Source organism: Halictus rubicundus, chromosome 12 (genome assembly GCF_050948215.1).
Source record: "Halictus rubicundus isolate RS-2024b chromosome 12, iyHalRubi1_principal, whole genome shotgun sequence".
Taxonomy (NCBI): domain Eukaryota; kingdom Metazoa; phylum Arthropoda; class Insecta; order Hymenoptera; family Halictidae; genus Halictus; species Halictus rubicundus.
Window position 1 is genome coordinate 5,447,568 of NC_135160.1, and position 27,863 is coordinate 5,475,430.

The 27,863-nt window shown below is 42.3% G+C and overlaps 4 protein-coding genes across 14 annotated transcripts in view; 2 read left to right on the forward strand and 2 right to left on the reverse strand.

The window, feature by feature from the left end:
* Pgant5 (polypeptide N-acetylgalactosaminyltransferase 5) overlaps nucleotides 1–2,768 on the forward strand; it is a 38,115-nt gene extending 35,347 nt beyond the window's left edge. For all 4 annotated transcript variants that reach the window (XM_076798328.1, XM_076798327.1, XM_076798325.1 and 1 more), the window contains 3 exons: nucleotides 127–365; nucleotides 604–738; nucleotides 821–2,768. In XM_076798328.1, coding sequence (XP_076654443.1) covers nucleotides 127–365; nucleotides 604–738; nucleotides 821–970 — 524 coding nt within the window. In that variant the 3' untranslated portion in view covers nucleotides 971–2,768. The remainder of the gene's footprint in view (nucleotides 1–126; nucleotides 366–603; nucleotides 739–820) is intronic.
* Nucleotides 2,769–3,636: 868 nt separating this feature from the next.
* Rpl37a (ribosomal protein L37A) lies at nucleotides 3,637–4,569 on the reverse strand. The gene is made up of 3 exons (XM_076798340.1): nucleotides 4,456–4,569; nucleotides 3,889–4,017; nucleotides 3,637–3,812 (listed from the first exon to the last, which is right to left on the reverse strand). Exons 1-3 carry the CDS (start codon nucleotides 4,456–4,458, stop codon nucleotides 3,666–3,668), a joined length of 279 nt encoding a protein of 92 aa, XP_076654455.1. The 5' UTR covers nucleotides 4,459–4,569; the 3' UTR covers nucleotides 3,637–3,665.
* A 721-nt stretch (nucleotides 4,570–5,290) lies between these two features.
* On the forward strand, nucleotides 5,291–8,253 carry LOC143359868 (uncharacterized). The gene is made up of 4 exons (XM_076798189.1): nucleotides 5,291–5,605; nucleotides 5,794–5,833; nucleotides 6,023–6,189; nucleotides 6,256–8,253. Exons 1-4 carry the CDS (start codon nucleotides 5,580–5,582, stop codon nucleotides 6,425–6,427), a joined length of 405 nt encoding a protein of 134 aa, XP_076654304.1. The 5' UTR covers nucleotides 5,291–5,579; the 3' UTR covers nucleotides 6,428–8,253.
* Nucleotides 8,254–9,039: 786 nt separating this feature from the next.
* Sarm (sterile alpha and armadillo motif) overlaps nucleotides 9,040–27,863 on the reverse strand; it is a 136,028-nt gene continuing 117,204 nt past the window's right edge. For 6 of the 8 annotated variants that reach the window (XM_076798186.1, XM_076798184.1, XM_076798185.1 and 3 more), the window contains 6 exons: nucleotides 26,951–27,118; nucleotides 14,082–14,183; nucleotides 10,554–12,551; nucleotides 10,300–10,466; nucleotides 9,919–10,140; nucleotides 9,040–9,178 (listed from right to left, as the gene is read on the reverse strand). In XM_076798186.1, coding sequence (XP_076654301.1) covers nucleotides 9,951–10,140; nucleotides 10,300–10,466; nucleotides 10,554–12,551; nucleotides 14,082–14,183; nucleotides 26,951–27,118 — 2,625 coding nt within the window. In that variant the 3' untranslated portion in view covers nucleotides 9,040–9,178; nucleotides 9,919–9,950. Of the gene's footprint in view, nucleotides 9,179–9,771; nucleotides 9,828–9,918; nucleotides 10,141–10,299; nucleotides 10,467–10,553; nucleotides 12,552–14,081; nucleotides 14,184–26,950; nucleotides 27,119–27,863 lie in introns of all 8 variants that reach the window. The other 2 variants (XR_013083176.1, XR_013083177.1) reach the window with 2 other exon arrangements.

Here is a 27,863-nt window from a genome sequence, read left to right on the forward strand (position 1 = left end):
GCACATGTTTCTGACACACTCTACCTTTCAGTGAACAATTTATCCATGCAAAGCACCAGTACTATGTCACGCAGAACCGGGGGATCCCCGCTCGAGATTGCATTCAGACGCACGTTTTATTTATAGGAGCTCGGAACGTGGCTGTTGGAGACGTGTCCGAACGGCTGAAGTTGAGAGACCGTTTGAAGTGTAAGAGCTTCAGATGGTACTTGGAGAACATTTATCCCGAGTCCCCGATGCCTTTGGATTATTACTATTTGGGCGACGTGCAGAACGTCGACACGCAGACTTGCTTGGACACCATGGGCAGGAGAACGGGGGAGAATGTTGGGATTAGTTATTGTCATGGATTAGGTGGCAATCAGGTTCGTCAACAGAGTTTCACCGGTGCACAGTCGGGCATTTACCTAGAAAAGCTGGTCAGAACTATTTTAATATTATTTTAAGACTGAAAGTTGTAGTAGGTCATTGGAATCGTCTCGACGTCAGGTACAATTTGAAAAAGAAATTTTAACTTTTGGACAGATTTTCGAGGCAAATACTCCCCTGTGCGGTGTTTCAAAGCGTCGAGTCTTGTGTTTAACGTTGACGTCTTGTCCCCAGGTATTTGCGTATACTAAACGACAACAAATAATGTCCGATGATATGTGCCTTGATGCAGCTAGTCCCCAAGGTCCAGTCAAGATAGTACGATGCCATGGTATGGGTGGAAATCAAGCATGGGTTTATAATGAAGAGGTAAAGCACATTGATCGAAGCTACGTAATTTCACTCGAAGTAAATATTGTATTCTGACGACATGATCATTGTTGTTTCCCAGACGAGAATGATCAAACACACGAACACGGGACACTGTTTGTCGAAACCACGTCCCAACGATGCGGTGCAGCCTATCCTGGCACCATGCGATGCCCATAACACCGGCCAGAAGTGGATAATGCGTAGCAAATTCAAATGGCAGGCCAGCTAATATCAACTGAGTGTAACGACTGTATGTAACACTTGTTGACATATTTAATTAACTACGACGATTCGACAGTGAAGAAGCTTCTACAAGGAAGATCAAGAATGAAGATAGTATTATATTCCATATTGTCCGATGTCACTTTCGGCTCGGTCTACTGACAATTTGATCAGCGGTGATCGAGCCAGACGACGGAAAAATTGACTAATACCTACAAACAAGAAATCGAAGTTGATGCTTTTAGTTGTATAAGATTTATTTACTGTTAATAGCAGTATGTCGTGTATTTACTGCCATTTGTCGTGGTATGCCTTGATTGATACAATGCACAAGAACGTCGAAGAGGAGGAACAGAGTAATTTCCAACCTGTGCGCGAATGTACACGAGTGATACGAAAAGACACTAACACCGTATGTGAATACTTTTATTTTTCTTTCTTTTCTTCTTCTTTTCGGATGAACAATAGAGAGGAAAGCATATCAGACCACTGTTATAAATAAATGATTGTTGATACAAAAGAGAGACATATTTGATAATATGGGATGAGTGCAATGCTGGATGACTGAGAGATATATCAGTGCATAAGAGACACGGATATGTTCGCGACGCAAGTGTCCATTACAACCGAGTGAATGTCGGGAGTGCAAGTGAAATCATTGTGACACTACTGATTACGAATCTAGGACTTAATACTGTACAATTTTCTAGCGATTAGGGAAGAGCACTGAATCTTTTTATACTGGTATTTCTAACAGTTCCTTGTTGCATCTTGTTCGTATGACTTAGTTTTTATTTTTCCTTGTTTTGTTTCGTTTGCTTCTCGAATGGGATAAACATATTATTATAATTACACTTGGATTCGCCATAGTAATACGAGATTACATTCACAAGAATATCGTTAAGCATACGAAAATGAGAAGAAGCTATCGACTGTTATTCAATGTAATGTTATGTTTTTAAAGATTTTCTTGAATTCGAGACAGAACGTCTTCCGTATTTTCTTAAAGAAGCAAAGTAACAAATATTTTTATGAAGTCCTATCATCTTTCATAGTTGCGGTTCTTAATGAATTTAGACTCTTTTAATCTCCTATGTACTAGCGCGTGTGTCGAAAGATTTAGAGTGCAATATACTTGTTGAGTAAGTCTCGGGGAGAACAGTTTCCTGTAAGTAATGTAAAAATGTTGTTATTAGATTCTGGCGCCCTTCCCTTACATTATAGTAGATTCATGTTAATTTTTTTCACGCTCCAAAAAGAGAAAGTAAAAGAGGGAGAGTTTGACGGTAGAGAGAAAGAGAGAAGAGAACACAGTCGACAACAAAGTGAAACATTTTTTAATGGAAAAAAAATGTTGACTGATTGTAATATTTCCATTCACGGTTGAGAAAAATCTAGCCAATTCTGCAACCTTAAATAAGAAGCCACTGAACTACATTCATAATATTTAAAGTATATTATACGACTCTAAAATTTCAATTTAGGAGAATTTTACTATCAAACAATATACTCAGTTTTATGTTACTTGAAGGAATGGTGATGGTGCAACGGATTATCGTTTACAGCTTAATTTTACATATTTAAATATTCCTGCAAAACTATAGTATTTATTTTTGTACAGGTCGATCGATTTCTATTAAATCAATATATTATTTCCGAGTATATGTTTAATTAAGAATTGTACTAGCAAAATTTGTAGATATTTATTAGCTGTTTAAACTGATGAAGTAAGTAAGGTTTAAATAAGTTCAGAGTAAGTTCACGAGCATAGAAGAGTAATAAAGTCAATAATAATTTGTAAACAATTTTTTCTATTTCAATTCATCATGTTACGACAATGTTTGTAATTACTTGTGATGGTAACACTACATCATTAATTAAAACGATTGTAAAAATTATATTGGAGCATATAAAATCACTTGTTTATATAGACTTCTGTTTCAGGGACTTTTTAATCGTTAAGATCATTATTTCGTATGTGTGTACGTTCCGAAAATTTACGTTTTAAATATTTATATTTATATATACATATATATATACAAAGACCATTTAAGTAAAATGAAACGTGTGTCTCGACACTTGTACTTGAAAAGTAGACTCTGAAAGTAATACATTTTCAAAGACAATAAAATAGTCTACGTATGTTCCATTAGGTTTTTCTCTATGCATATTGAAATGCATGTATATATCTAATCTCAATGATTAAATTAATACTTTCATACATTTTCTAAAGCCTTAACTTTTTAAGCACCATTTAGCTTAATTAATTTAAGAAAAACCATGCATGCCCATGTTCAATGAAATTTGCATAATGAAAGTTACTTATTATTAACCGAATTATGTACTAGAATAAAACACGCTATAGGTCGCTATAGAAATCGAGAAAAATGTAAATATACTACTAATGGTTTTTATGTGCCTCCAAAATAATTTCTAAACATACTATCGCGGAATCAGACTATGATTCCAATGTATTATATATTGAAATGCAACAAGTCTTATTAAACCTAAAAACAGAATTGTATTGATGGTGTTACTCTTTTACTAAAATTACTTTGACAAAGTTCATCAATTTCTTTTATTTAAATCCACAGTTGGACATTCTAGATACAAATAGTTCACTATTACAAAGAACTGCAAGATCAGGGGGACAGAATAAAAAGAGATGTTAGATATTTTTATAAGATATTTATTATATTTACTTATTGTTCTTTAACTTCACGTAATCTCCTAACAGCAGACCTAACAGATGCTGCTGCTGTTGTGGAGTAAACCCATGCACCTCCGGCGACTGTCCTCTTGCAGCGTTTGCATGACCAAATTCCAACAACACTGCGCTTCATCGCATCCTACATAGATATGAAGAGAATAAATAGAGTATAAATTTGAATATAACGTACGATGAAATAGAAAGAGATATATTACCTTGCCACAAAATGTGCATGTGTATTTACTGTGTTGGGTGATTTCCATCTTCTTAACCATCTTTCTGAGTGAGGCACCATATCGGGTACCATATTTACCGGTGATTCCTACCTTCTTCGTGCGTTTCGCCTAGCAAACCAAACACGTAATTAATTATACTAATACACAATATAAAACGAAACAGCAATGCATAACTGTACGGTCGAAGTTCCACAAGAAGTGTTTATACAAACATGACACAGATAGGTTATGTTAAGAATATTGCTGTAAGTCCACTTGTCTTTTAATTGTATAACTAAAAAACAAATTGAGTGAACAGGAATATTACATTCGCATACTTCAAAATGATTATTGATACGAAAATATGAGTAATAATACAACAAAACCCTGGAAATATAAACATAACCTTAGAACGTTAAAAAATGTCATAAAAATATTATTTATAATTTAAAAAATACTGTAATATATGTATCAACAGTTTGTTGACGAAGAACTTCGACGAACAACACTTGATTTTATCAATATTTCAATAAGATTCACGGGGTATTTATCGATAACAATTCTTACCATTTTGTACAGATATAGGGTACGTTCCAAAAGAACCGGAAAAGGGGTAGAGCCACAGAGTACGCTAGTATCGAAACTCTAACGATTTTCGAAAACCAGTTTCCACTGCGCAAGCGTTCGCAAGTAGGGACGCTCCGTAAAATGTACAGTTCATGATAAAAAAATTACATAAATATAATTTTGATACTAAAATAATACACAATTCCGTATATATACACGTGCATATTAATACTTTACCTACCGAAAGTCTATTAACAAATTCGTTAGTGAATTTACTATACCTACAAGAAGCTTAACAATTTTCCTCTAAATAATATATTATTTAAGATTGATTTATCAGGCCCATATTTGATTTTTGAGAGACTATTTCAGCTTTAATTTGACCTGAAATATTTTTTATTTGAATATTCATGAGCGATTGTTCGTGGCGAAATATCGAAGCTCTGTTCAGGGGTCCGTACAGCAGTACACAATTGGCGTAGCGGCAAAACGCTCAAACTGCTAGCCAAATGTTACCGACAGAGCAACGCAGTTTTTGAACCAGTCGGTAACAAAGTTTGAATAGGAACACCACAGACGAGGTATAGGATAGACCTATCATGCAATACATTTTCGTGTCCCGCTTTTGTGGAGTCACTGTGATATTAGTTCCACAATATTAGTTCCGACCGATGTGACACAAAAATGGTAAGGGGGCTCTAGAGCCCCGCGGACGTAAGACAAAAAAATACATTGGGTGATTGGTCTACTCGTGTACCTCGTCTGTGGTCTGTGTCTGTATGGATCCCTAAAAGAGCTTATGTATTTTCCCACGAGTGGCGCCACTAGCGGTTGTCTGTGTTGCTGTGAGAGGGAGAGTGAGAGAAAAAAGGGAAAGAAAAGAGAGAGTAAAAGAATTTGAACTGCACATTAATATGATTAACAATTGGATTTGATCGGTTTTCGGATTAAAATGATAATTTAGAAAATAGGAAGAAAGGTGTAGGGATCGGTGACGGATTAGGAAGTAGCGAGAAAGATGTTGACTATTTGTCCATCTGCTGCCGAGCGTAAGAGGTAGCTCGAGTAGCCGCTAACCGCCACAAAATTAATTCTGTGATGACTGTTATTCGAATGACAACAATATGGTGCGACGTAAATCTAGGGCCAGGTTAGTTATCGGCTACTTTTAATTGTTACATTTACGAAATAACAGGACCATTGCTGAGAATAGTGTATGATATAATTTATGAGAAATTTGATTTATTCAATCCATTATAATAGATTTGAAACGGATATGACAACTTCTTTGCTTGAAAGTTCTCATTTCTCTTTTTTAACAGAAAATTGTTATTTTAGGTCAACTGGCGATCCACGTTCGCCTCATGAAAAGTCTAGAGTAAGTAATTAAAACTTTTAATGTGTTTAAAATGTCTTTACTTTATGATTACTGAAATTATTGAGAGAATCCCAATTTCTGGGATCACGAGATTTATACAAAATTTTTAGACGGTGAATGTAAATATTTATTATGTATGTCTTTTAGTTTTCTAATGTATTCGTGTGGCATTAATCATGATACTTTCAGACAAATGTTTTAACAAGCAAAGGACTCAGAAGACATAGATACAATTACGTTTTGAGAGAAATCAAGCACTTAAGAAGATCTGTGCATCTGCTAATCCCGAAAGTTGCGTTCAGTCGTGTTGTGCGAGAGATTATTTTCAATCTGTTCCCTAATCTCGGTGATATAAGGTGGAATTTCGGATATTATGTGTTTAACATACTTTCCGAATTTTCACGCGGATTGTTTGGTTTCAGGATACAAGCATCTGCATTGGAAGCACTGCAGGAGGCAGCCGAAGCATACCTGGTACAATTCTTCGAAGACTGTATACTGTTATCGATGCATGCTAAACGTGTGACTCTTCAGGTTCAAGATGTGATGCTATTGCGAAGACTCAGAGGAAGAGATGACGTCGCGAATAAATGATATAGTTGAACAGCCTACTCTTTAATTTATAAGAGATTTATAACACATCTTATTGTACCTGAACTTCATATGTATCCTAGTTTGATACTAGCGAAGCATTTATGATCCTCTTGTTAAACTGCGATCTTTATATTTGAAGTTGTACAAAATGTATTATTACCTTGTATGTAAAGATATAACTCAAAGTATTTTGCTATTGATAAGTATAATTATTTATTATGACTGTGCCTCACATGTACGGTTCAACAAGTTCACAGAAATTTGATACCTCTATCGGTTACTGTTTAACTTGTTCACTGGCATGTATACTAGTTTTATACTGCCAAATTCAGAATGTATGTGGATCAAATCGATCCTTCTAATAGTAACAAATTGTAATATAAATTCGACCAGGTTTTACTAAATAAAATTTATTTTTTGGGAAACATTAAAACGTCTGATAAAATTCTTACACTTTACTTTACGAAACTTTGGTAAAATATACATTTCTTGATTCTTAGGCAGGATCTTAAAATAGTACAATATCGAAGCTTCGTAAGGTTCGCTTGTCACCAAGCAGAGTTGGGCAATGTTTCATGCAATTAATGATCGGTTCTTAATTTGACTAATGTACTTGGCTGCACACGTACATATCCATCTGTAGCACTGTGCAGCGACACATTTTTTTCATTTAAATTTAAGCGCAAAAATTGTTGCGTTTGAATCGAAAAAATTGTTATCTAATTGTTTATCGCGATTATTTTAACTAATTTTATTTTATTAAATATAAAATTATATGTACGTGGTATAAACATCTGCATGAAGCAACTTGCTGCGAACAAATATATTATGCGGGTCACTGTGTAAATAAATGTATTTCTATCAAAGTATATTTCTGTTATTTTATTATTACAAGTATCGATCAAGAGAAAGTCAGTCAATTAAATAAGAGTTTTAATGAGTGCCCAACTCTGTCGCGAAGTTTGTTCGAGCTTAGACGGCGGACGTCGGTTAAACAGCGATAGAAAATCTTGTTAAACGATAAAATAGCGTTACCGATCGATACGTTCAGAATATCTGTTATTTCTGTGTGTTAGCTGCCTCGACTTGCGACTTACATCGCAAGTTACATTCGACGTCCTAAAAAAAGAACGGAAGTACTCGAGTTCACGAGTTTCCGGTTGTTTGTCTGTATTCTGTCTCCCGTTCTACCAAATTTTCACCGCGTACGCGCGGCTGATCGAAACTCCTGAACTCGAGTATAAAAAAATAGTATTACAAATAACAATGCTACCTACCTACGCGTTTACATGTCTATAATACAATTCAATAAGGAAATATATATATATTTAATTATATATAAAAGCCACCTGAAAAAACCAGGCTACTCTTTCATGTCTGTCTACGTCGGACAAGAATCTCTGAACTCCTAAGAAGACACTTCGTTATAGGCACAACATCAGTTACACTTTCATGCTGCCTGTCAGTGTACAGAGAGAAAAAAATCGTTCGCAACATTGCCACGGCGAGCACAGTCCTTTATACAAATATTATCTATATTGTATTCTCGTTTCCAAACATGTCCAATATATACACTCGTCAGACGGTACGGCAATAAAAAAAAAGAGAGAAAAGAAGAAGAAGAAAGGAAGAAAAGAATTGTTCGCATGTGAGGGATCCGGGAATACTGTCTGTACATCTCGAAAACAATTCTTCCGTTATATACGAATATATACGGTACTCTGGGAACCACGAGGTCCTCTATACTTAATATCGACGTAGCTACGGATTAGCCTTGTAAAATTAATTAATAGTCTTTATCACCATAACCGGGAAGTCTCGTATCACTTCCTCATGAAAGACCGCACCTTGTTCACGCATTTGTCCATAAAGTTCTTCTTGCGTTTCGGCTCAGCCCCGGTGGGCAGGGACAACAACGATCCCTGCTCCTTCGTCTTGGGCTTGTACTCGTTCGACGAAATGCTCTCGTCGGAATCTAGTCCCGCGCCACAGCTTTTGGCTTTGAGCAGCGTCGACTTGTCGTTTCCCGTGGCTACCAGTCGCTCCTTCAGTTCCGCGTTGCCAGCGCAAGGATCAACGTTCTCGGAGCTAGCCCTAGAACCCTGCTCATCAGTGTTCAACAGTTGTGCATCCATGCTGATGAACCTGTTCGGTTTCGGTGGTCGGATGGGTGGGTTCTCATCTCGGTTATTGGGCTCCTCCTGAGTTGGTATCCTCTTCGCTTCCTTTGCCTCCATGGCTGTCCTCGTTCGCTGCCTGGGAACTGGCGTTGGATCTTCATTCTCTTTGGAATTGTTCTCCAGGCTTGCAACTTCAGCTTTGCCATCGACCTTTCCTCCTACCCTCCTCCTTGCAGCTTCCGGTTCGCTCTGAACAGCTTTCTCCGGAACAACTAGCCTGTTCACAGCTTCCACCGGCTCGGAATTGGTCTTGCTCTCTTGGTCTTGCTTCTGCTTGGCCGACTCTTCAGTCTTCATCTCTGGTAGCATACCATCTTCATCTAGTAAGCCGTCCAAGCTTCTGGACCTTGGTCTAGGCTGAGGTTCTGGCTCCCTTATAGGGGAAACAGACTTCTTCTCGTCTTGGTCCAGGAGCTCCAATGAACGAGATCTTGTGGACGGCGAAGGAGGATGACGCGGAGGTCGTCGGTGCACTGGACTCCCACCAGGGTGCGTATGGGTGAACTTCAACCGCGGGGACGTGGGAGGCAGGCCCATTAACCAACGGGACGGACTCGACGATTTTCTAAATCTGAAATACGAGCAGGTTAGTTTTGATCTGTTGATTTCATAATCCACTTGCAATTACATTTAGCCACCATGCGGTCCCTCGGGTTTGTAACTTTGTAACGTGGGTGCACACTTATGGGGTTAAACCAGTGTTTGATATTTTTGTCGAGTACCTCGACGCACATAATAACATATGATTTTTTTTTAGAAGACAGTAGCCTAACCCCTTACGGAACACATGCTTATACTTCGGCACTACTGTGCTTGACAATTCTAACATAGGGGAGACACGGGTGACAAATTTTAACTTGACTGATAAGCACAATGATCAAGCAGAACATGGAGGACAAGTTCGGGAGACACGGAGTGTAGTTGGAACAAAATTGTGCGACCATTCGAGCCAGGGGCTTTCTCCGTCACGAGGCCACGCCCACCGACTGACCTACCGGCTATCATCAACTCTGTACTCTGTAAAATTATCGTTATTCCAAAACTTTATCTACCGAAAGCCTATTAATAACCTTAAACAAAAATTACTAGATAATCGCCGGCAGATAATGTGTTGAGAAAGTAACTTTGTTCCAACTGCACAATCGACACCATTTAAACACGGACCTTGATCTCACGGACTGACCTAGTCATGATTGTCTTATTGCGTTTGTTAATCCTGGCTGCATGGAAATAAAAAAAAAAGATTGTTAATCGCTGCAACCCAGATTTTAGCGTTGTTTAATGTCGAATTGGTGTTGTCACCATGCTGACCTGCTCGGTATAGCCGTGGGCGGGCCCTCTAGTCAATCCCGCCCACCTGTTGAATCTTTGTCGCTGCCCCTGCTCTCGTTGCTGTGCATTCGTTGGTAGTTGGGGGACTGTCGAATGTTTGTGTTGCACGGTGTGTTCGGCTGGGTCACGTCCTTGGACGCGATACTCCTTGGAATTCCACCTGACATCTCTGACCTGACTGGTATCTCGCCACGCATAAACCTGAGGGAGAGAAACGGTACAATCAACTTGTGATTAGGGCGGGGTTATCATAGAGGACTGGGCGTGGCGAATTCAGAAGGGTGGAGCAAATAGAGAGGAGTGGTGCAATGGGCGGTACTTAGAGCAGCGAATAATGTTGAACCTATATGATAATGTTACCTTTCAAGCTTGTCTACGCAGGCATCTTGGTAGTCGTGGATCCAACGCACACCGTTGAAGTGGCAAACCGCACGCATGTCTTCAGGGAGCTCCTCAGGTTCCGGCCATTGGAAGTTGTCTATGATGGGGATTATATTACACTGTGACTGAAGCGCTGCTACAATTTCCTGCAAATAAAAGCAACATAGCGTTAAGGATTTTAGGGGGTGCAAATTAATCCGTAACACAATGAATCAAGAATCTGGGGAGCTCACCCTATGGACCCAGTCTTTGCACTCGGTGTCCAGTATACACCTTTCCAAAGCCTTGGGCGTCAGCACAAGGAGGAAGTGTTTGGCTTGCCTGATGCTCTGCAGGAGATTGTTGTCGAACTTGCCGGCTTCGAGCCTCTCGACGTCGATGAAGACGGAGAAGCCTCTCAGCTGCAGATGCACCTTCAGCAGGCTGGCCAACTGGGATCCGTTCGATCTTCTGTAGCTGACGAACACGTCCAACGATTTGTCGGGCGACTCGTCCTCGGACGATCCTAGCTGATTGTGCTGCATGTTTTTAATGGCGTCCAGTATCCTTTGCCGATGAATACTGTTGGCAATGCCGCACTCGGTTTGTAGCTGGTCCTCGGACAGATTTCTGATCGAGTCCTTGTCAACGCCGGCGTTGAGCATGCTGTACGTATAAATGGAAAACTCCTGGCCTATGGACTGGAGGAAGCTGTTCAGGTTCCCGGTGTCCCGGCTGCTGTAGTCCGCCATCTTCTTGAGGTTCTGTAGCTCCCTGGTGAACCGCCTCCTCCTGATGCCGTTCGTGAGTCCTATGTCCTCCTTGAGATTCTCCTCGGTCAGCTGAAGCAGTAGATCACCGTCCACCCTGCTCTCGACGAAGTTCTGCGCGCACTCGGCGAACCCGGTCTGCTTCACCCACTCCCTGACGTCCTCGGTGGACCAGAGAGGAACCTGCTGGCTCAGTTTATGCGGGATCTCCTCACCGATCAGCCGCAGCGCCTGCGCCGCGTACTTGGACGCTATAGCGTTCGGACAGCTGGCGACCTTTTTCAGAGGCTCGATGGCGCCGATCGCCCGGAAGATCTCTGTGTTGCCCTGCTGTTTCTTGATGCCGGCCTCCATGCAGAAATGGAAGGCTGCCAGGTTCCTGGCTTCCTCCCTCTTCGAGCTGAGCACCGGGACCAACCTTTCCAACCAATTCTTGCTCTGACCATGAGCGTGCGCGAGATTCGACTTAGCGAACTCGTAGGGATTGTGCGAGGTGACGAAGGGCTCAACCAGGTCCAGGGTGCCGGACTTCAGCACGGCTGCTTCGATCTCTTTGTTAGCGACCAAGACAGCGATGGCTAGACAGGCATAGTACTTGATGTTGTCGTCGTTGTGAAACGCCAGAGGGAACAGCCACATCGGCACCTTCCTCTTGATCATCGCCTCCTGGTTTTCCGCGCCACCGTACAACGACAAATTGGCCAGAGCACCGGCGCAGTGTCTCAAGGTCTCCACGTCGTTCTTCCTACATTCGAATAGAACCGCGTCCAAGCCACCCAGCCTGATCACGTCGCTGCAGGTGCCCTCGCTGTGCTTGAACAGGTGCTCCAAGATCCCCGTGCCCACTCTCGAGTGGTCCACCGAGTTGGCGTTCTTCGTGCACACGCAGGCAACGTTCACCACCTTCTCCAGACCATTCTCCACCACGTGCGCTCTGTTCTCGGTGGTCAGACATTGTTCCAACAACCTCGCGGAGGAAAATTGCAGCTCGTGGTCGCTGGCGACGCAATTCGACATCAACAAATCCAGACCGCCCCTGGTCCTCAACGTGTTGCAGAGCGTGTAGCCTAATTCGTGGCCGTGAGTAGGCACTGCCCAGGCTTTCCGGATGATCTCGTTCACCCTGTTCAACAGCAACGGGGCCTTCCCATTTTTACAGTCGTCCGCTTTCAGTCGTTCTACGAAACTGTCCAGGAAGCTACAGTACTTTGCAATAGCCCTCTCGACGTCCTGGGGATTCGACTTGGAACAGAGGAGGTCCAGGTCGTCCAACGGCAAGGATAACAGCTCGTCTTCTGCTGGCCTCATCCCGTTCATCAACTGGTTCACCGCGTTCGCAGCTGTGATCATCGAGGACTTCGAAGACACCCCTTTCGAGGCTATCGTGATGCTGGACTGCGAGCTCGACGCCATGTGCTTCTCGTGGTTGTAGATCCCTGTCGAGGTCACCGTTTGCCGCTGCTGCTGCGCCGCCATGGCTTTCTAAAAATAGAGAGAACCGATTTTGTAAGTTGATTTTGAACTCTGTTTCACAATATTAAAGGTATTTTGTTTGCAGAACTACTGGGAGTTGCGGCTACGATTACACGTACTGTCGCATATAAATTTTGAAAATATTGGAGGGTATTTTGCTTGGAGCACTACAGTGAGTTAGAGCTAAATTAGTATCCACACTATGGTGCGTATAAATTTCGAACCTTTTGGGGAGATTAAAGGCGTTTTGATTGGAGAACTACTTCGCGTCATAGTAAAGAAAGTTGCACTGACTTAACAAATCATACATATCAAAGTCTTCTTCACAGAGACGAATATGAAATATGAAAAATATTTGGACAATCTACCGAAATAATGTACCGAAATTCGTCCAATTTTAGTTTGAAGCTTCACTTATCAGTGCTGCTATTAGGACTCTAAATAACAATATCAGAAGAAACGTTCAGATTACGTTACTGATCGGGACTTTGTCAGTGTCTGATCAGCTAGTTCGACCTGACAGAAGGCACTCTTGGCACTGGTCATAGAAGCATCCAGGCTTGGTCCAGATCGAGGAGAGTTATCACGGTCTGTGTCACGTCCGTAGATAATGTAAACATTATTTCTGTAGCGCCACGTAACCCAGAGAAACATCCCATCGTTCGAAACCGTCTTCGTCGTCGTGGTCGTCGTCGCGTTTCGACAGAAATACTTTTGCTTTTCGTTTTGCAAAACACGTTCGACTCCCGAAACTCCGGAGAGGCAGGCACAGCGAACGAGAGATCGGAGGACAGGTATACCATTCTAGAGTCGAGGCTCCACTTCCTCATGGTTTCCGGTCCGTTCTTCCGGAAGGAGGTCCGCGACGTTCGCGAAAACGGGAACGACTGAACGCGGCGAGATGATCCACGGTTAAATCCGCGGATCCCACTTGCTCTCCCAACGTGTTCTCTCTCTCTAGTTCACCAGCGTAGAGCCGACTCTGGCCTACGTCAAGAGCCAAACGGACACGGACGCTATCAAACGGGAAGATTTGTGGCCGGCTGACCGGGGAAACAGATTCCTTGGTGGTGGGCCAAGTGGAATGGAACGCGGCCGAACAGTCTTCAAGGAAACCTTCGTGGAAAGCCGGCTCTTCAGGAGTGTGAACCCGGTGGACAGTTTGGATCAGTGATCTAGGCTGAGGATGTATTTTAGGACCCACGGGAAAGAGCACCGCTGAAACTTTCGATGTGTTCGAGGAGAACAGAATTTTTTGATGAAGATGTTGAGGCAGCACGAGGAATGGCGTGTCAGAGTGGTTGGGGTCTGCGCGGAGATTGGCACGGCCCTGGCGGAACTTTCTGAATGGAGAATCGTGCTTCGAGAAGGAGAATTTAACATCTGCTGTAGTAAAATACTGCCCGAACGGAGGGCTACGTTTACCGTGAAGAATTTGATTTAACTAACGTTGATTAAAACCAGTGTTAATGCAGCTTCGTTGTCTTTTACGAGTGTGTTAAAGTTTTCGTATGCAAGTAGTTTATATTAGGTTCTCACCTTTTCGGAGCTGAAGGAGTCGCTCTGCAGCTTCATCGTGGACGCCGCCATATTGTTGCTCTCCTGATGCGACAGATCGCCAGCCTTCAAGCTCCTTTGCTCCTGGAACCACGACGAATAAATTAATTAGCATCTCCGCAAGGTCGTGAAGACTATAAAGTTGTATGGCGTGGTTTAAACGATTTCCTTTTTTAAGGAGTAACCCAGCTGCTAACCGTTAAGACAATATTTTGGCGCGAAAGGAACGCGCAGACTTTGAGGACGCGATCGATTTGAATTTCAAAAGCGACGGGTCTAAACACGTGGCCAAACAATGCCAGTTTTTCGTATACTTCCTGAGGAACGAGTTCCGTGGAAACCACTGGTGTTTAATAAATAATCCCCGGAAGTCAGCCTCGGGAAGTTTCGAAACAATGGGGGAAGCTGTGGCCATAAATATTTGCTCAAAAGTGGACTTCAACTCACTCCCATAAATTCTTTTCTCGTGTGGTGACGTTGCAGAGAGCAATTATGAAAGTTTTAATTTTATTTTCACACAGTCAGCAGAACAAACTTATTGAACTTATTCTAAAATTGAACTCACGATTTTGACAATTGCGAAACGAGAAATTCGCCATCCATAATGCATTACAGCAACAATTAGGAAGAGCATCCACGGAAATTTTACGTATATCTTAACATAATAATTGGGATAAATTTATTCAACGATCTACGATGAGCTCACCATTTTTGAGAATCAGACGAAACGAGAAATTCGAAACGAGGGTCGAACGGAGCAACAGACGGTATTAGCATAAACTCCGTAGCGAAGTATGAAAATGAATATGCATACGGTTTCGGCGAAGCGGCGATACTAATCGCGGAACATTCCGCAGGGGATTGAGGTTTAATATTCGACACGCGTTGCAGGGAATTAACACGGCATCGGAGGCCCACTTATGGCGCGTTAGCTAACGACGTTAAATCGCGGTAGCATAAGTCGCGATAGGATCGCGACGCCGACTACAAACGGTCCACTGTGCATCATCCGTGTGCAATTTTATCGATACGCTGTGTCGCGATTAATCAAAACACTTCTGCGATCGCCTTTCGACACCTCGTTACTCTCCCAGCGTTCGTCGCCATTAACAGAGATTAAGTATAGTCGATCTCTAATTGGGGAAAAGGGAGACAGTTCCACTCATTTATATCTTCGGGCACACAAAATATATATCCTAAACTAATTCCGAAACATTTTCATTCACCTTCTGCTCTGAATTATTTTTTAATCAAACTCTTACCGGCACAAACAGACATGGCATAACTCGGATCATGTTCACTTGCTTTATTCAGGATTTGGTAGAACCTCGAGTATCCGAACTGACGATATCTGCATTTAACCCTTTGCACTCGGCGCTGTTTTCAATCTAAAACTAAATTTTTCTTTCGTCTTACAATATTTTCATTTTATTCATACGAAACCGATCCGATTTCTACATATAATATTGAAATGTTTAGTAATCTATTAAATACAAATTTTGTAATGTAACAAACATTTTGTAATATTTTTTGTAATTTCTTTGAAATAATGCCACAACAATTTCTAGTGGTGCTTCAGAGTCACCACTCGAGTGCAAAGGGTTAAATTACATGGTTTACGAAAAATGTTATTACTGTCATCGGTTTGGATAATCGAGGTTCTACCGACTGGAGAATTAAAAATCTAACTGCATCTTGCGTGTACTCATTTTAATCACAAAAATGTCGCAAATACGTCGGTCAATGTTAAAGAAAATTAAAAACGAAAGGTATCATCATTGGATAATAGTACACACTGTCTTCACCAATAAATCTACTCCCATGTCGTTTTACGCTTCTCCATGCGGGTATCAATTTTCCACAAGTATCGAGCACATCTTCATCACGTGTATCGAGGCTTTACCGTAATCGTCGCGCACGAGGTTCACTTTTTGGAGGTGCGACGGAAAGTTTCACCGATCGGAGCTCGCGAGCACGTGGCGTAAACTGTTCGAAACCGTCGGACAGGTTGTTTCCGAGGAAGAGGATCGAGGCACGAGACAGTAGCCACTGTTCGAGGCGTCCCGCAGCGAAACGCGCGGAAATCTTCGCGGACCAGTTTCCGCGACAGAGTTCCATAACAGTCTGGCCTGTCGAAAGCTCATCGGCCGCGGCTCGACCTCTCCGCGGTCGACTCTTCTGACGTATTTCTCTAAATATAATCCGAGCGTGTCGTCACGAGACGAGTTCCCCGTCTCGTGTGTGCCGCGACGTTTCCTCTCCGCCACCTTGCGATTCTTTCCGCTTCTCTCCCCCCTCACCCCGGATTACGAGCCTCCACGTGGCCTCGTCGATCGTCGACTTATCAGAGGACTTTAGACTTCAGCGAACTCATGGGGAACCGTGGCTGCACGCGCTGGGACACGCTGATATCTGCTCGTCAACCGAATCGTTGCCTCGCTCGTTCCCCCAGCTTTGTCACAAAAGACGTCGCTTTATGGAGATTAAAAGGTAATAAAAAGTTGGACTATTTACGCTGGAGAAAGTGCTATCTTTCTCGAGTATAATGTCGTTCGGTTCGTGTAGAAATTCGCAATATTGCAGATTTCGTAGCGGAAAGGGTTCAGCCATGTATGAACTCAATTTTGTTTGAGGGAAGGAGAACGTGTTCACGTCGATAACTCGAAGATTATTAATTCTAGAAAAAAATTGTTTAAACGAAAATTACTTGTATTTACAGGACGCACGATCTTCGTTTGAACAAATTTTTTCTGGGAGGAATGATTATCGACATATTGACAAAAGTATATTTTCCCTCCCTTAGTCTCCAAAGTAGAGGGTGGAGAACACATCCTGGTCGATATTTCTGCAACTGTTCATTCTAGAAAAAAATTGTTCAAACAAAAATTGCTCGTCTTCGAAGGGTGGACAATCTTTGTCTAAACAATTTTTTTCTGGGGGGAATGATTATCGAAATATTGACAAAAGTATATTTTCTCTCCTAATCTCTGAAATAGGGGGTGGAGAACACATTCTGGTCGATATTTCTGCAACTGTTTATTCTAGAAAAAAATTGTTCAAACAAAAATTGCTCGTCTTCGAAGGATGGACAATCTTTGTCTAAACAATTTTTTTCTGGGGGGAATGATTATCGAAATATTGACAAAAGTATATTTTCTCTCCTAAATCTCTGAAATAGGGGGTGGAGAACACATTCTGGTCGATATTTCTGCAACTGTTTATTCTAAAAAAAAATTGTTCAGACAAAATTTGTTTGTCTTCGAAGGGTGGACAATCTTTGTCTAAACAATTTTTTTCTGGGGGGAATGATTATCGAAATATTGACAAAAGTAAATATTTTCCCTCCCTTAGTCTCCAAAGTAGAGGGTGGAGAACACATCCTGGTCGATATTTCTGCAACTGTTCATTCTAGAAAAAAATTGTTCAAACAAAAATTGCTCGTCTTCGAAGGGTGGACAATCTTTGTCTAAACAATTTTTCTCTATAATATACAGTTCTTGAACTATTCAGGAAAATATAATGTATATTTCATCGCTTATAGGCTTTAGCCCGCGAACTAGAGGACACAGTCTCCCCGATATTTCGAAAATTATGCACTCTACAAAAAAACTGTTTCAACGAAAATTGTTCGTCTTTGACAGCCACACAATCTTTATTTCAACAACATCTCTCCAGAACAAATAGTTCTCGAGTAACGAGCGTCTCCGGGCCAGTGAATTTTTGTTTTATTCTCGGCCGTGCCGGCTCGCAGTATTTTAGAGACACGGGTGCCGAGTAGCGTAAACAAATCCGACGAAATGAAATGTACTCGTCCCCTTCGGCTTCCAGATATTTCGACGAGCGTTTACGTCATTGGCCCGCGCCTTTCAAATAATTGGCCGAATCGAGCCCGCGTCAAAATAAATCGCGGTCACAAGCCGATTGTGTCCGCGTTCTGTGAATGAATTTACGACCGGTGTCCCTTTGATCGCGGCAAAATAAACAGTCCGACTGAAAAATCGCGGGGACCAACTGCATTGGAACGATGCACCGTTGCGTCGTGATCATTGTGTCGACGGGACGCGTTCGCGAAAGACAAATAACTATTCTGTGCTCTCCTCTGTGACAGTTTGTTGACGTTTCAAAGACACTGTTTACTTTTGCTTTCGGTCAACAAATTTATTACAGGATTTCTGGGAAACTCTTAAAGTCCAAAAGAAATATCAACATTTCTACAGTAGGTGCACTTTGCTAGCTGGCAGGATGCATTCGACAGAAGACGATTCCCCTATATTCCACCAACTACACTATAGCCAACTACACTATAGTAATCTCGCGCTCGAAGGATCTCCGATCGCAAACTTACCGCGAGCGCGCGATCGAACTTCTTCCGCTGTTTCACGCAGCGATGCACTGGCCATGGTGCACTCATGCTCGCCGGAAGCGCGTGTCGCGAAGCCTAATTACCACGCTAATCAAACTTCGTTGATCTATCTCGGGGTTCATCGATCGAACGTCCTCAAACGGTCGACGGATCTTCTCGTTGAGAACAATTGATATATCGCGGTTCGTTAGGGAGGTAAGTGGGATCGGGACGGGAGGATCGATAGATCCGAGTGTCGCGGCGCGCACTGAACCAAAAGCGCGATTCAGAGGTGGCGCGCAGGTTAAATTCGGTTCCTGCTACAGCGAAGGTGTGACTGGGGGCCACGTGACCGCCGATTTTTCACCGAGATCGCGTGGACGCTACGTTGTTTCTATTTTCGTTTCTCCGAAATAGCGGCCGCTGTTTCAACACTATAGCATGCACTCGTTCTGCAGTGGCGTCTCGCGTGCTTCTGCGCTCGATCGTTATGCAACGGGACCGGAAGTCGCATGCAAGAAGCAGCACTCGAGCCTTCCAATTCCAGTGAACGGCATCGAAATTTCAAAAAAATTAGAAAATTGCGATTTAAAAAATTTTGTTCTTGCTGTCGAAGGAGGAAATGTACAGAATTTTTTAACTTGTATTTTTGGGGAAAAACGAAAGAGTTTTGATTTTTTATATGGAATGCAGTGACACCTTTTTAGAAAATTTACAGGGTGACCATAATGGTGTAGTTATCATAAACACCCGGAGAAAATGAAGAAGCATTGTACTGTTGTTGACTGACAAAACAATATTAGTTTCTACAATAGTTTGTTGTTTATGTGGCATCCGGATAAATGATTCGATTAATATGGAAGAAGCTAATAATATTATGATTATCTCGAGTATATGAATACGATAACGATAGCGATTCTATAAATAAAATTGTTTTGGATTGGACAATGCACGACTAAACAACACGCGCCGAGGAAATGACATTCTGGGAACTGTATCGCTATCTCGGGCACTCCTCTATTACAAGCTTCAATTTGCACAATGATAGGAGGAGTCGAAACGATAAAAAAGGACGTTCGAGGGCATTTCAACTTGCGGAACATAAAAGAAACGATAAAAATTTCGACCTGCTGTTACTGGAACAATAAAAAGCTGCGGAAGCACAGCTGAAATTTGATAAAAGAGTTATGGGGCAACGAGGAGACAACATAATCGCTTTTACGCCGCAGCGCGCTGTGGGAAACAGAGACTTGAAAATAAAACACGCAGTTTGGTTATTGAATGAATTGCATCGGTTAAACAATTCTTGCCAAAAGAAAAAATTGTTACCTGAACATCGCACAGAAAAATTGTTATTATTAAAGAGCTAAAGTACCCCTAGAAGAGGCGGAGCATCGTTTCTAGAGGTTCATGAGGGATTCAGAGATGGCCTTGAACAAGTGAAAATCTTTCGAGTAGCAGAGAGACAACATAACCTGCTGCGTTAAAAAAATCCAGCGCTTTTACGCCGCAGCGCACTGTGGCAAAAAGAGACTTGAAAATAAAACACGCAGTTTGGTTATTGAATGAATTGCATCGGTTAAACAATTCTTGCTAAAAGAAAAAATTGTTACCTGAACATCGCACAGAAAAATTGTTATTATTAAAGAGCTAAAGTACCCCTAGAAGAGGCGGAGCACCGCTTCTAGAGGTTCATGAGGGATTCAGAGATGGCCTTGAACAAGTGAAAATCTTTCGAGTAGCAGAGAGACAACATAACCTGCTGCGTTAAAAAAATCCAGCGCTTTTACGCCGCAGCGCACTGTGGCAAAAAGAGACTTGAAAATAAAACACGCAGTTTGGTTATTGAATGAATTGCATCGGTTAAACAATTCTTGCCAAAAGAAAAAATTGTTACCTGAACATTGCACAGAAAAATTGTTATTATTAAAGAGCTAAAGTACCCCTAGAAGAGGCGGAGCACCGCTTCTAGAGGTTCATGGGGGATTCAGAGATGGCCTTGAACAAGTCCTTGAAAATCTTTCGAGTAGCTGGCATTGCGGGCGAGCGAGATTCGCGGTCGAGCTCTATTTCGGTTCCGGGAAGATATCGGTGACATCCATTCCTCGTTGGCAACGATTCCCGCAGATCTGACCGAAATTCGGTGGATGATCTCACTGTCCGTCACTCGGTGAACACACTCGTTTCGCGAAAACCTCCCCCCCCCCCCCCGAAACTGACAATGAAGCGGAACTGTTGCGAAACTGGCGTCGGTACTGTTGCGAAAAATATTACAAAATCGTTTGTCTCTACGCTCGAAAATAATTCGCGGAAGTCGCTGAACGTTCTCTCTCGGAGTATCCGCAGCCGACAACACAGAAATTTCGACGCAACGAAGCACCGAGTCCTCGGCGAACTATTGTAATCTGTCACGCCCACGCACCGCGCTTCAACGAGGAACGTTTATTAGGCGCATCCACTATCTATCCCATAAATTCTCGTCGCTCTTGATCCTCCCCGAGCCTCTGTCCTATCTCTATTCTGCACGAGTCGACACTTTTCTGATGATTAGACTGCGGATATTGCAAAATGAAAAATGTTTTTATCGATTGCAAGACGTGGGAGCGAAATAAAAATTCATTTCTTCTTTTAATTATTTTATCAAGTTGAAACCAATACGCTGGTATCCTTAAATCTTTTTAACCCTTTGCACTCGACGCTATTTTCATTCTAAAACTAAATTTTTCTTCCGTCTTGGAATATTTTCATTTTATTGATACGAAACTGATCCGATTTCCACATATAATATCTAAATGTTTAGTAATCTGTTGAATACAAATTTTGTAATGTAACAAATACATTGTAATATTTTTTGTACTTTCTTTGAAATAATGCCACAACAATTTCTAGTGGTGCTTCAGAGTCACCACTCGAGTGCAAAGGGTTAATATGTCCACTACTTTAAATCGTGGTTACCCGTTTTCGTCATAAATCCATAAAATCCTCAGTATACTGATGATGTACAATTAGAATTGAAGCGGCGGTTGTTTGAATTAAATCGAAAGAATAGAACAGCGTTTGAAGGAAACTGGTACTTTTGAAACACTTTTAGAAAAATTTTTGGAAACGGAGCAGTGTCGGAGAATAATAATTGTCGAACAAACAGTTCGCAATTTTATTTCTGCTTTTCTTCGAGGAATTTATTTTTCATTAAATTTTATTTAATTTACGTGACTCGTGTTCGTAGAAAATTGATATTCAATCGGGTAAAGTACGGTGAAAATGCTAACGTAAATTGCAAGGTTCTGAGTAAATACGTTGGTGTGTTTGTCTGGCTATGTAAAACACAATGAAAACATATTGAATATAAAAAGTTATTCAAAGTTCTTCTAAATGTGTTAAATAATTTTCTGTTCGATGTAGATCCTCGGAAACTAGTTCCAGAAGGACTCAAACATCGTAAACATTCCCGCAATCTATTCATAACGCGACGGATCGATCGGTGCTAACGTTAATAAGCAACGAAGAAGGATCGATGGTCTCCTGGAACTTGTCTCATAATTTACAAAATTACCTCATCGCTATGTGTACAAAGCAATTCGCCAGCTACTAATACCTCTCGAAGAGTTTTCTTAGATACCAAACCGAAAAAAAATTTTCAAATCGACATCTATACTACGTTAGTGGGTACTAACCGTTCACGTGACGCCAGCGTGGCGTCAACGGCCGTGACTGCGTCGAAAACTCAACTACCGTCGACGTTGATGTTTTTCATTCACGAATCCTTCACAGTGGTTCAAACAAACATTTTCTCTCGGTCTGTGGATAATTTTATTGAGAATTGAAGACGTGACACTCGAACGATTAGAAAAATATTTTCCGCATTCGGGTTAAATTGAATACTTGAAACACAAAAACGATGATTTCTCAGAGATTCGACCACTGAGCTTCCTTAGTTTCAGAACTGTCAGATTTCGGGAATGTTCAAAGAACACAAAAATAAATTATTTCAACAACGCCCCGCGAGACCTTGGTCTTCGGTGAAGTTCGATCGTCAACCTGATTCGCAGTAAGAAGTCTTTACCACGTTACGGCGTAACAAAGACGAACTATAACATTTCAGACGATCGATTGAATCACTATAACCATTTCTTGGCGCCACCGAAGGAGCGACCGAACGAAAGCGTTTCCCATGATCGCCATACCGTTTTCGAGGCCATGCCGCCAAGACCAGGATCGGTGGCCATGATTTTTCGCCTGTCGACGCCGCTGCCGGGTCTCAGGATCGGAAACAGACCCCGGGTCAGGTTGGACAGTTGTTGGCCCATGGACACACGCGCGATCCGACGACTATCAGCGCCAGGAACGAACTGTTTCACCCCGGGGGCGGTGTATCGACCGGGTTGTCGGTGGTTTCCCGGCGTTCCAGTCGACCACTGCCACCCCCATGTGCTAAACCACCCCCGTAGATAACAGCCAACCCCTCTGTGCGCCATTTTGCGGAAAAACTGCGATGCTTTGCCGAAAAATTTGCCCGAAGGCCGAGGCAGTTACCCGAAGTCAGCCGAAGTCGACCGAAGTCGTTGAAAATGGAAGAAGACTATTTGACCAATCTGAACAGTTATGTTTATCTGTATGCGAATATGATGCATTCGCAGATTGTTTATACACACGTGTTGAACGAGAGTTATGCTTAACGCAACGCTTCGAGTTTAATGTAAGTATAGAAATTGAAAGTACAGTGAGTTCTCGATATATGTCAACAACATGGGTCTTGTCATGTATCGTCCAGGGGACATACCCGAGCAGTGTTAGGTTTACACTCCTCGGCGTCCGAGGTCTCTCGAGCTTCGTGACCCCACAGCGGGTACAGTGAATTCCCATTACGAGTCAGTGCCAACCTTACAATTTGGAGTCAGTGGAACTACCCACGCGTGGTGAGGAGCCGAAGCTCGAGAGCTATCTCTACGTGCAACATTGTATCGGAGAAAGACATTTTCTCAGTCTTCTTGTCACTATTGCTTAGGAGTCATAAGCTTTTATGACTTGTACACGCTTGGCGACAACCTCAGATTTCGTCTAAGAGTCGGTCACCAGAACGGCGCAACTGACTCGTAACGAGAATTTACTGTGCACCCCGCGGTAGAGGGGATAGTTCCGCGACGTTTATCATCCAGGCCTTGGCGACGTATATAGAGAAATCATTGTATTTGGTTGAGCGTTGGGAAAAGTGTTCAAAATGTCTATATTATTTGTCAGCGATTATTTGATAATTTTTAGAAGCCTACAGGCGGGGAGTTTCTGCTAGATCCTGCGAAACACGATCGATACGCCTCTGTATCACCGCGAAAGGTGAGAAATCCCCGCAGGCGAGCGCGGATTCGGAAAAAGCAGTGAGCAATGGCAGATTTCGATCGTGGAATTGGTGTGTCGTGAGAACAGATCTACGATAGAAGGAAAAAACAACGCGTGTATCGAGCGGGTCAAGGCTGCGGGCCGATTATGACGCGAGAACAGTTCGTGGTAACCACGGAAACATGTTGCCCTTTCGCTCGGCCTTTGGAACGAAGGGCGAACACGCGAAAGTTCCATTAGACGTACGGTGAAACGCCTCCGCATGCTAGAATTTCGTTCGCTCCGGTGAACGTTCTGTTATGCTCGTCCCGAATATTGCTTACGGTGAATCGATAGCAACGGCGTCTGGGCGTCTATACTAATTCATCTTCTGGCGACATCCACTCTTTGCTGACCTCGCTACTCGCCCACTATTCCAAAATGATTTATTCTTTCGAGTAACATTGATACGATGGGAGAATGGAATTGTTCATGCGAAATAAGAATTTTCTGCGTCGATCGGAAGGAGAGAATTCGCAAACCAAAATGGCCGACTTGAATAGTAAGATCTAATAAGATTCTTCTTCTTCTGAGATTATTATTTAGATCCAAATTTATTAAGCTTCTTTCAGATATATAGTGGAATTGTTAGAACGTCAATTCATAGGCTTACGGTAATTAAAGTAACAGCGATCTTCAATTTCAGGTTTAACACTTTCACGTCCGCACGGATCACAAAAATTTTCTTCTCTGTCGCCGGAACTTTTTGCAAAGTTGTTCATTAAAATGTATGATACAAATATAAAATATAAAATTCATTACAACATCATAAACTTAGCTGCTTTTTATTAAATGATACGCAAATAATAAACGGGATGCAAATGGCTCCACGTTGGTGTCACCGGACGTGAAAGTGTTAAGGGTAGTTCTCCACCCATTGTAACAATGATTACTAGACTTCCGATTTTATGAATTTGTATTGAAAATGGGTTGGCGAAATATGAAACAAATTTTAGTGTACCGTGGTTCGTAGACGATCTAGAAAACTGGCGGTGATCAGCTGACGAGTTAGAAGCCTCGACTTTGAGGCCGGTTCAACGATTCGCGAGGGGTGGAATCTGATTGGCGCGGGTCGAGGAACGGGGAACGAGATTGCGCGACGTTAGGGTAATTGGCTCCGGGTCAAAAATTCCGTCGATGACTCAAAAGCTACGTGGCAGTCCGGCTAAAAACGGCTAAATTTAGCGCGTCGACGAGCAGCCAGCCGCAAGTAGCTGCGCGCAGCCTTTCAAGACGGGCCCCGTTGTGTGCGTAATCAACAACGGCTCCCTGTAATCAGAGTTCGATGATTTCCAACGGGCGAATAAACCCGGTTCGAAGAGAACCGAGAACCGATTCTTAGGGCTTTCACCGATTCGACTGGCGATTCATCCGCGAGACACGCGCTTCGATCTAAAGAGACTCCGTTGTCGCGCGCTGATAAGCTATCGACCGATTAGCGGGACGTTGCAACATTTCCTGAATATTTTCGTCAGATTATTTCGGACGATCGGATCTTCTTTCTCGGAGTTCTAAAAGCGCAGACATTGTCCGCGTCGTTTTTAGTGGGACATCGATTGTAAACACTCCGTTTGTGGGAGATACAGCAAGATTCAACGATCGGGGATTTGTTGGAATTTTTTGGGTATTCTGGAATCGAATTTTCTGATAGAAAATAATATTGTTATGAGAGGATAGTTATTCTAGAGTCGATTAAAGAAAGATTCAACTCAATCGGATGAGTAGTTTTGGAGATAAACATTTGCAAGTGGAGAGAAGAGAGAAAGTTGTGTTTTCATGCGAACAGGTACAATTGTGAAATTCGCAGGGCTGTATTTTATAAACAAATTTAGAACCGGGAAGATGATGACTTAAAGCCGCCCTAATTATGTGTTTACTGTAACGAGTTTCATTTTGAACAATCTTCTGATCGCTTCTGGTGTGGGACGAGCTATTTGTTTAAACTATCCACCTTTTAGTGCTGCTATCTCCTGGCAAGATGATATGAATCTTACTTTTGCCACATAATTAAATTTTTAACAAGAAAATCATACTTGAATCTTATGGAAAATTGTATGGACGGTCTTGCCTCGCTATAGACACTCTCATCGGGTCTAAGATCGAGCCTATATCGAAGCACTAGCAATTCCAGAAATAATTTCTTCCCAACGAAGTTCAAAATACAAGAAGAAGTTTCTAGGACTAAAATCGAAGAAAATAACAAGTTCGCACGCGCTGCTATACTTTGTTACTGACAAGTTGCTTATCAAATCGCTCGAATTAACGTTTGCCTGAACACAACAAAGCGGACTCTGTTTCTCTGCTATCAACCAAAGACATCAGCCCCAAAAGATCCTCGTCACGAAGTTGCAATGGTGTCAACGACCTCGGAGGCTAGCCTGCGCGTGGAGTTTCGTGCCAAACTATTCTACCAGTCGAGTTTAGGCCGCACCCAGAGCAGATCGCCTTCCTTTAGATCCTTTTGTCGCCTAAATGGGCAGAGGATCTTTCGTTCTCACGGCCAACTGTTCTCAACATGCTCACCGTTTTGCACAGAAAGTCAACGGCTTCGAAACTCTGCCAGAAAATCTTCCACGTTGTTGCTCAAAAGTTCCCTTCGTGGAAAACTCCTTCCCTATTTTCTAATCTTTACAAATCTGTTCTCAGTTCAATCTTGAATCTGTCAATTTACCAAAAAAATTTTCAATCATTTCTTTATGAAACTCTTGCTGGAATATTTGTCACATTTTCCTGGTTAAAACGATACCAAACGATAGGATTCGAAGCTCATTCGTTTGTTTAATTCGCGATTCGGTAGAACCATGATTATCCGAACCGATAACAGCCGAATCCTTATCAGTTTAACACGATTCATAGTATCGCTCAGTAAAGATTTAATCTACGAGTTCAGCTAGATAATTGTTAATAGATATACTCACGCCCCACAGATTAATTCGAATAATCGAAAATATGCTTCGAATTGTGCCACGTTGGTACTCATTTTAATCAGAAAAATGTCACGAATATGCCCATAAAGATTTCATAAAAGGATCGTTAGAATTAGGAAATTTCCTGTGCTGGGAAAAATGAGAAATCTTCGTAGGAAATTTTTCGCGTAGCTTCGCAGGATTCTGTGGAATGATCATGACGAACTCACCCTCGCAGCAGCGACGCTTTTCTCCGCCGAGACGCCATCGAGTTCAACCCTCGCTCTGGCCGCCGTCGCGGCGCTTTGCTCCTTGTACGAGACGTCGCCAGCTTGCAGAGCTCTCATTTCGGCGCTGTTTGCTGTCGCTTTCTCCGCGCTGAACCCGTCGGTGACAACCTGAAATCGTTTCGAACCGCCGCTGGTTACCAGAGCCCACGAAAATAAAAACTGTTGCGAACGATCGTCCGACTACTATTCGAAAAATAAATTTTATCTCGGACACGATATCTGTATCTGCCACGCAGCTCCTTATCGCGTCACGAAACGTCTTCGTTTCACAACGTAACCACCGAAAAAGAAAAATTACTGGGTCATTGAATTCCAGAATCAATTTCGAACCATTTATATCTTCCACTTCCAAAGAATTATACGTCAATAAGTTTTTGCGTTCATTATTTGTCGATAAGTTGCATGCAAAATAAAAATTGTATTAATTACGGGGCACTAGAAGGAGGAATGTGTTCCTTCTTTGTATAATCGGATACTCGTAGCTTCAAAGTTCCGTTCTGAAATTCTGTGGGGAATGAATTCTATCAACAAATTGACGTGTGTATTTTCACAATTCCACCTAAAACTATAAATTCGACTCTTTCGGTGTCCAAGTTACCGGCCCGGCTTCGGAACGCCGTTTCCCGGAAACCGCGTGAGAAAATCTGTAACCACCCGGTGTGAAATTCACCGGTGAATCGTAAAAACTGACCTTGCCCGTCGCCGGGAATCGGGCCTGTGCGAAACGCGAGAGAAAGAGGGAGAAGTTTCGACGGCAGCGTGACGGAAGTGAAGTTAAAGATAGAAACCAAGCGGAAAGAGATCAGCTGTCGACGGGCAGGGCGTGACATTCAACGGTAAAAATAACTGACAC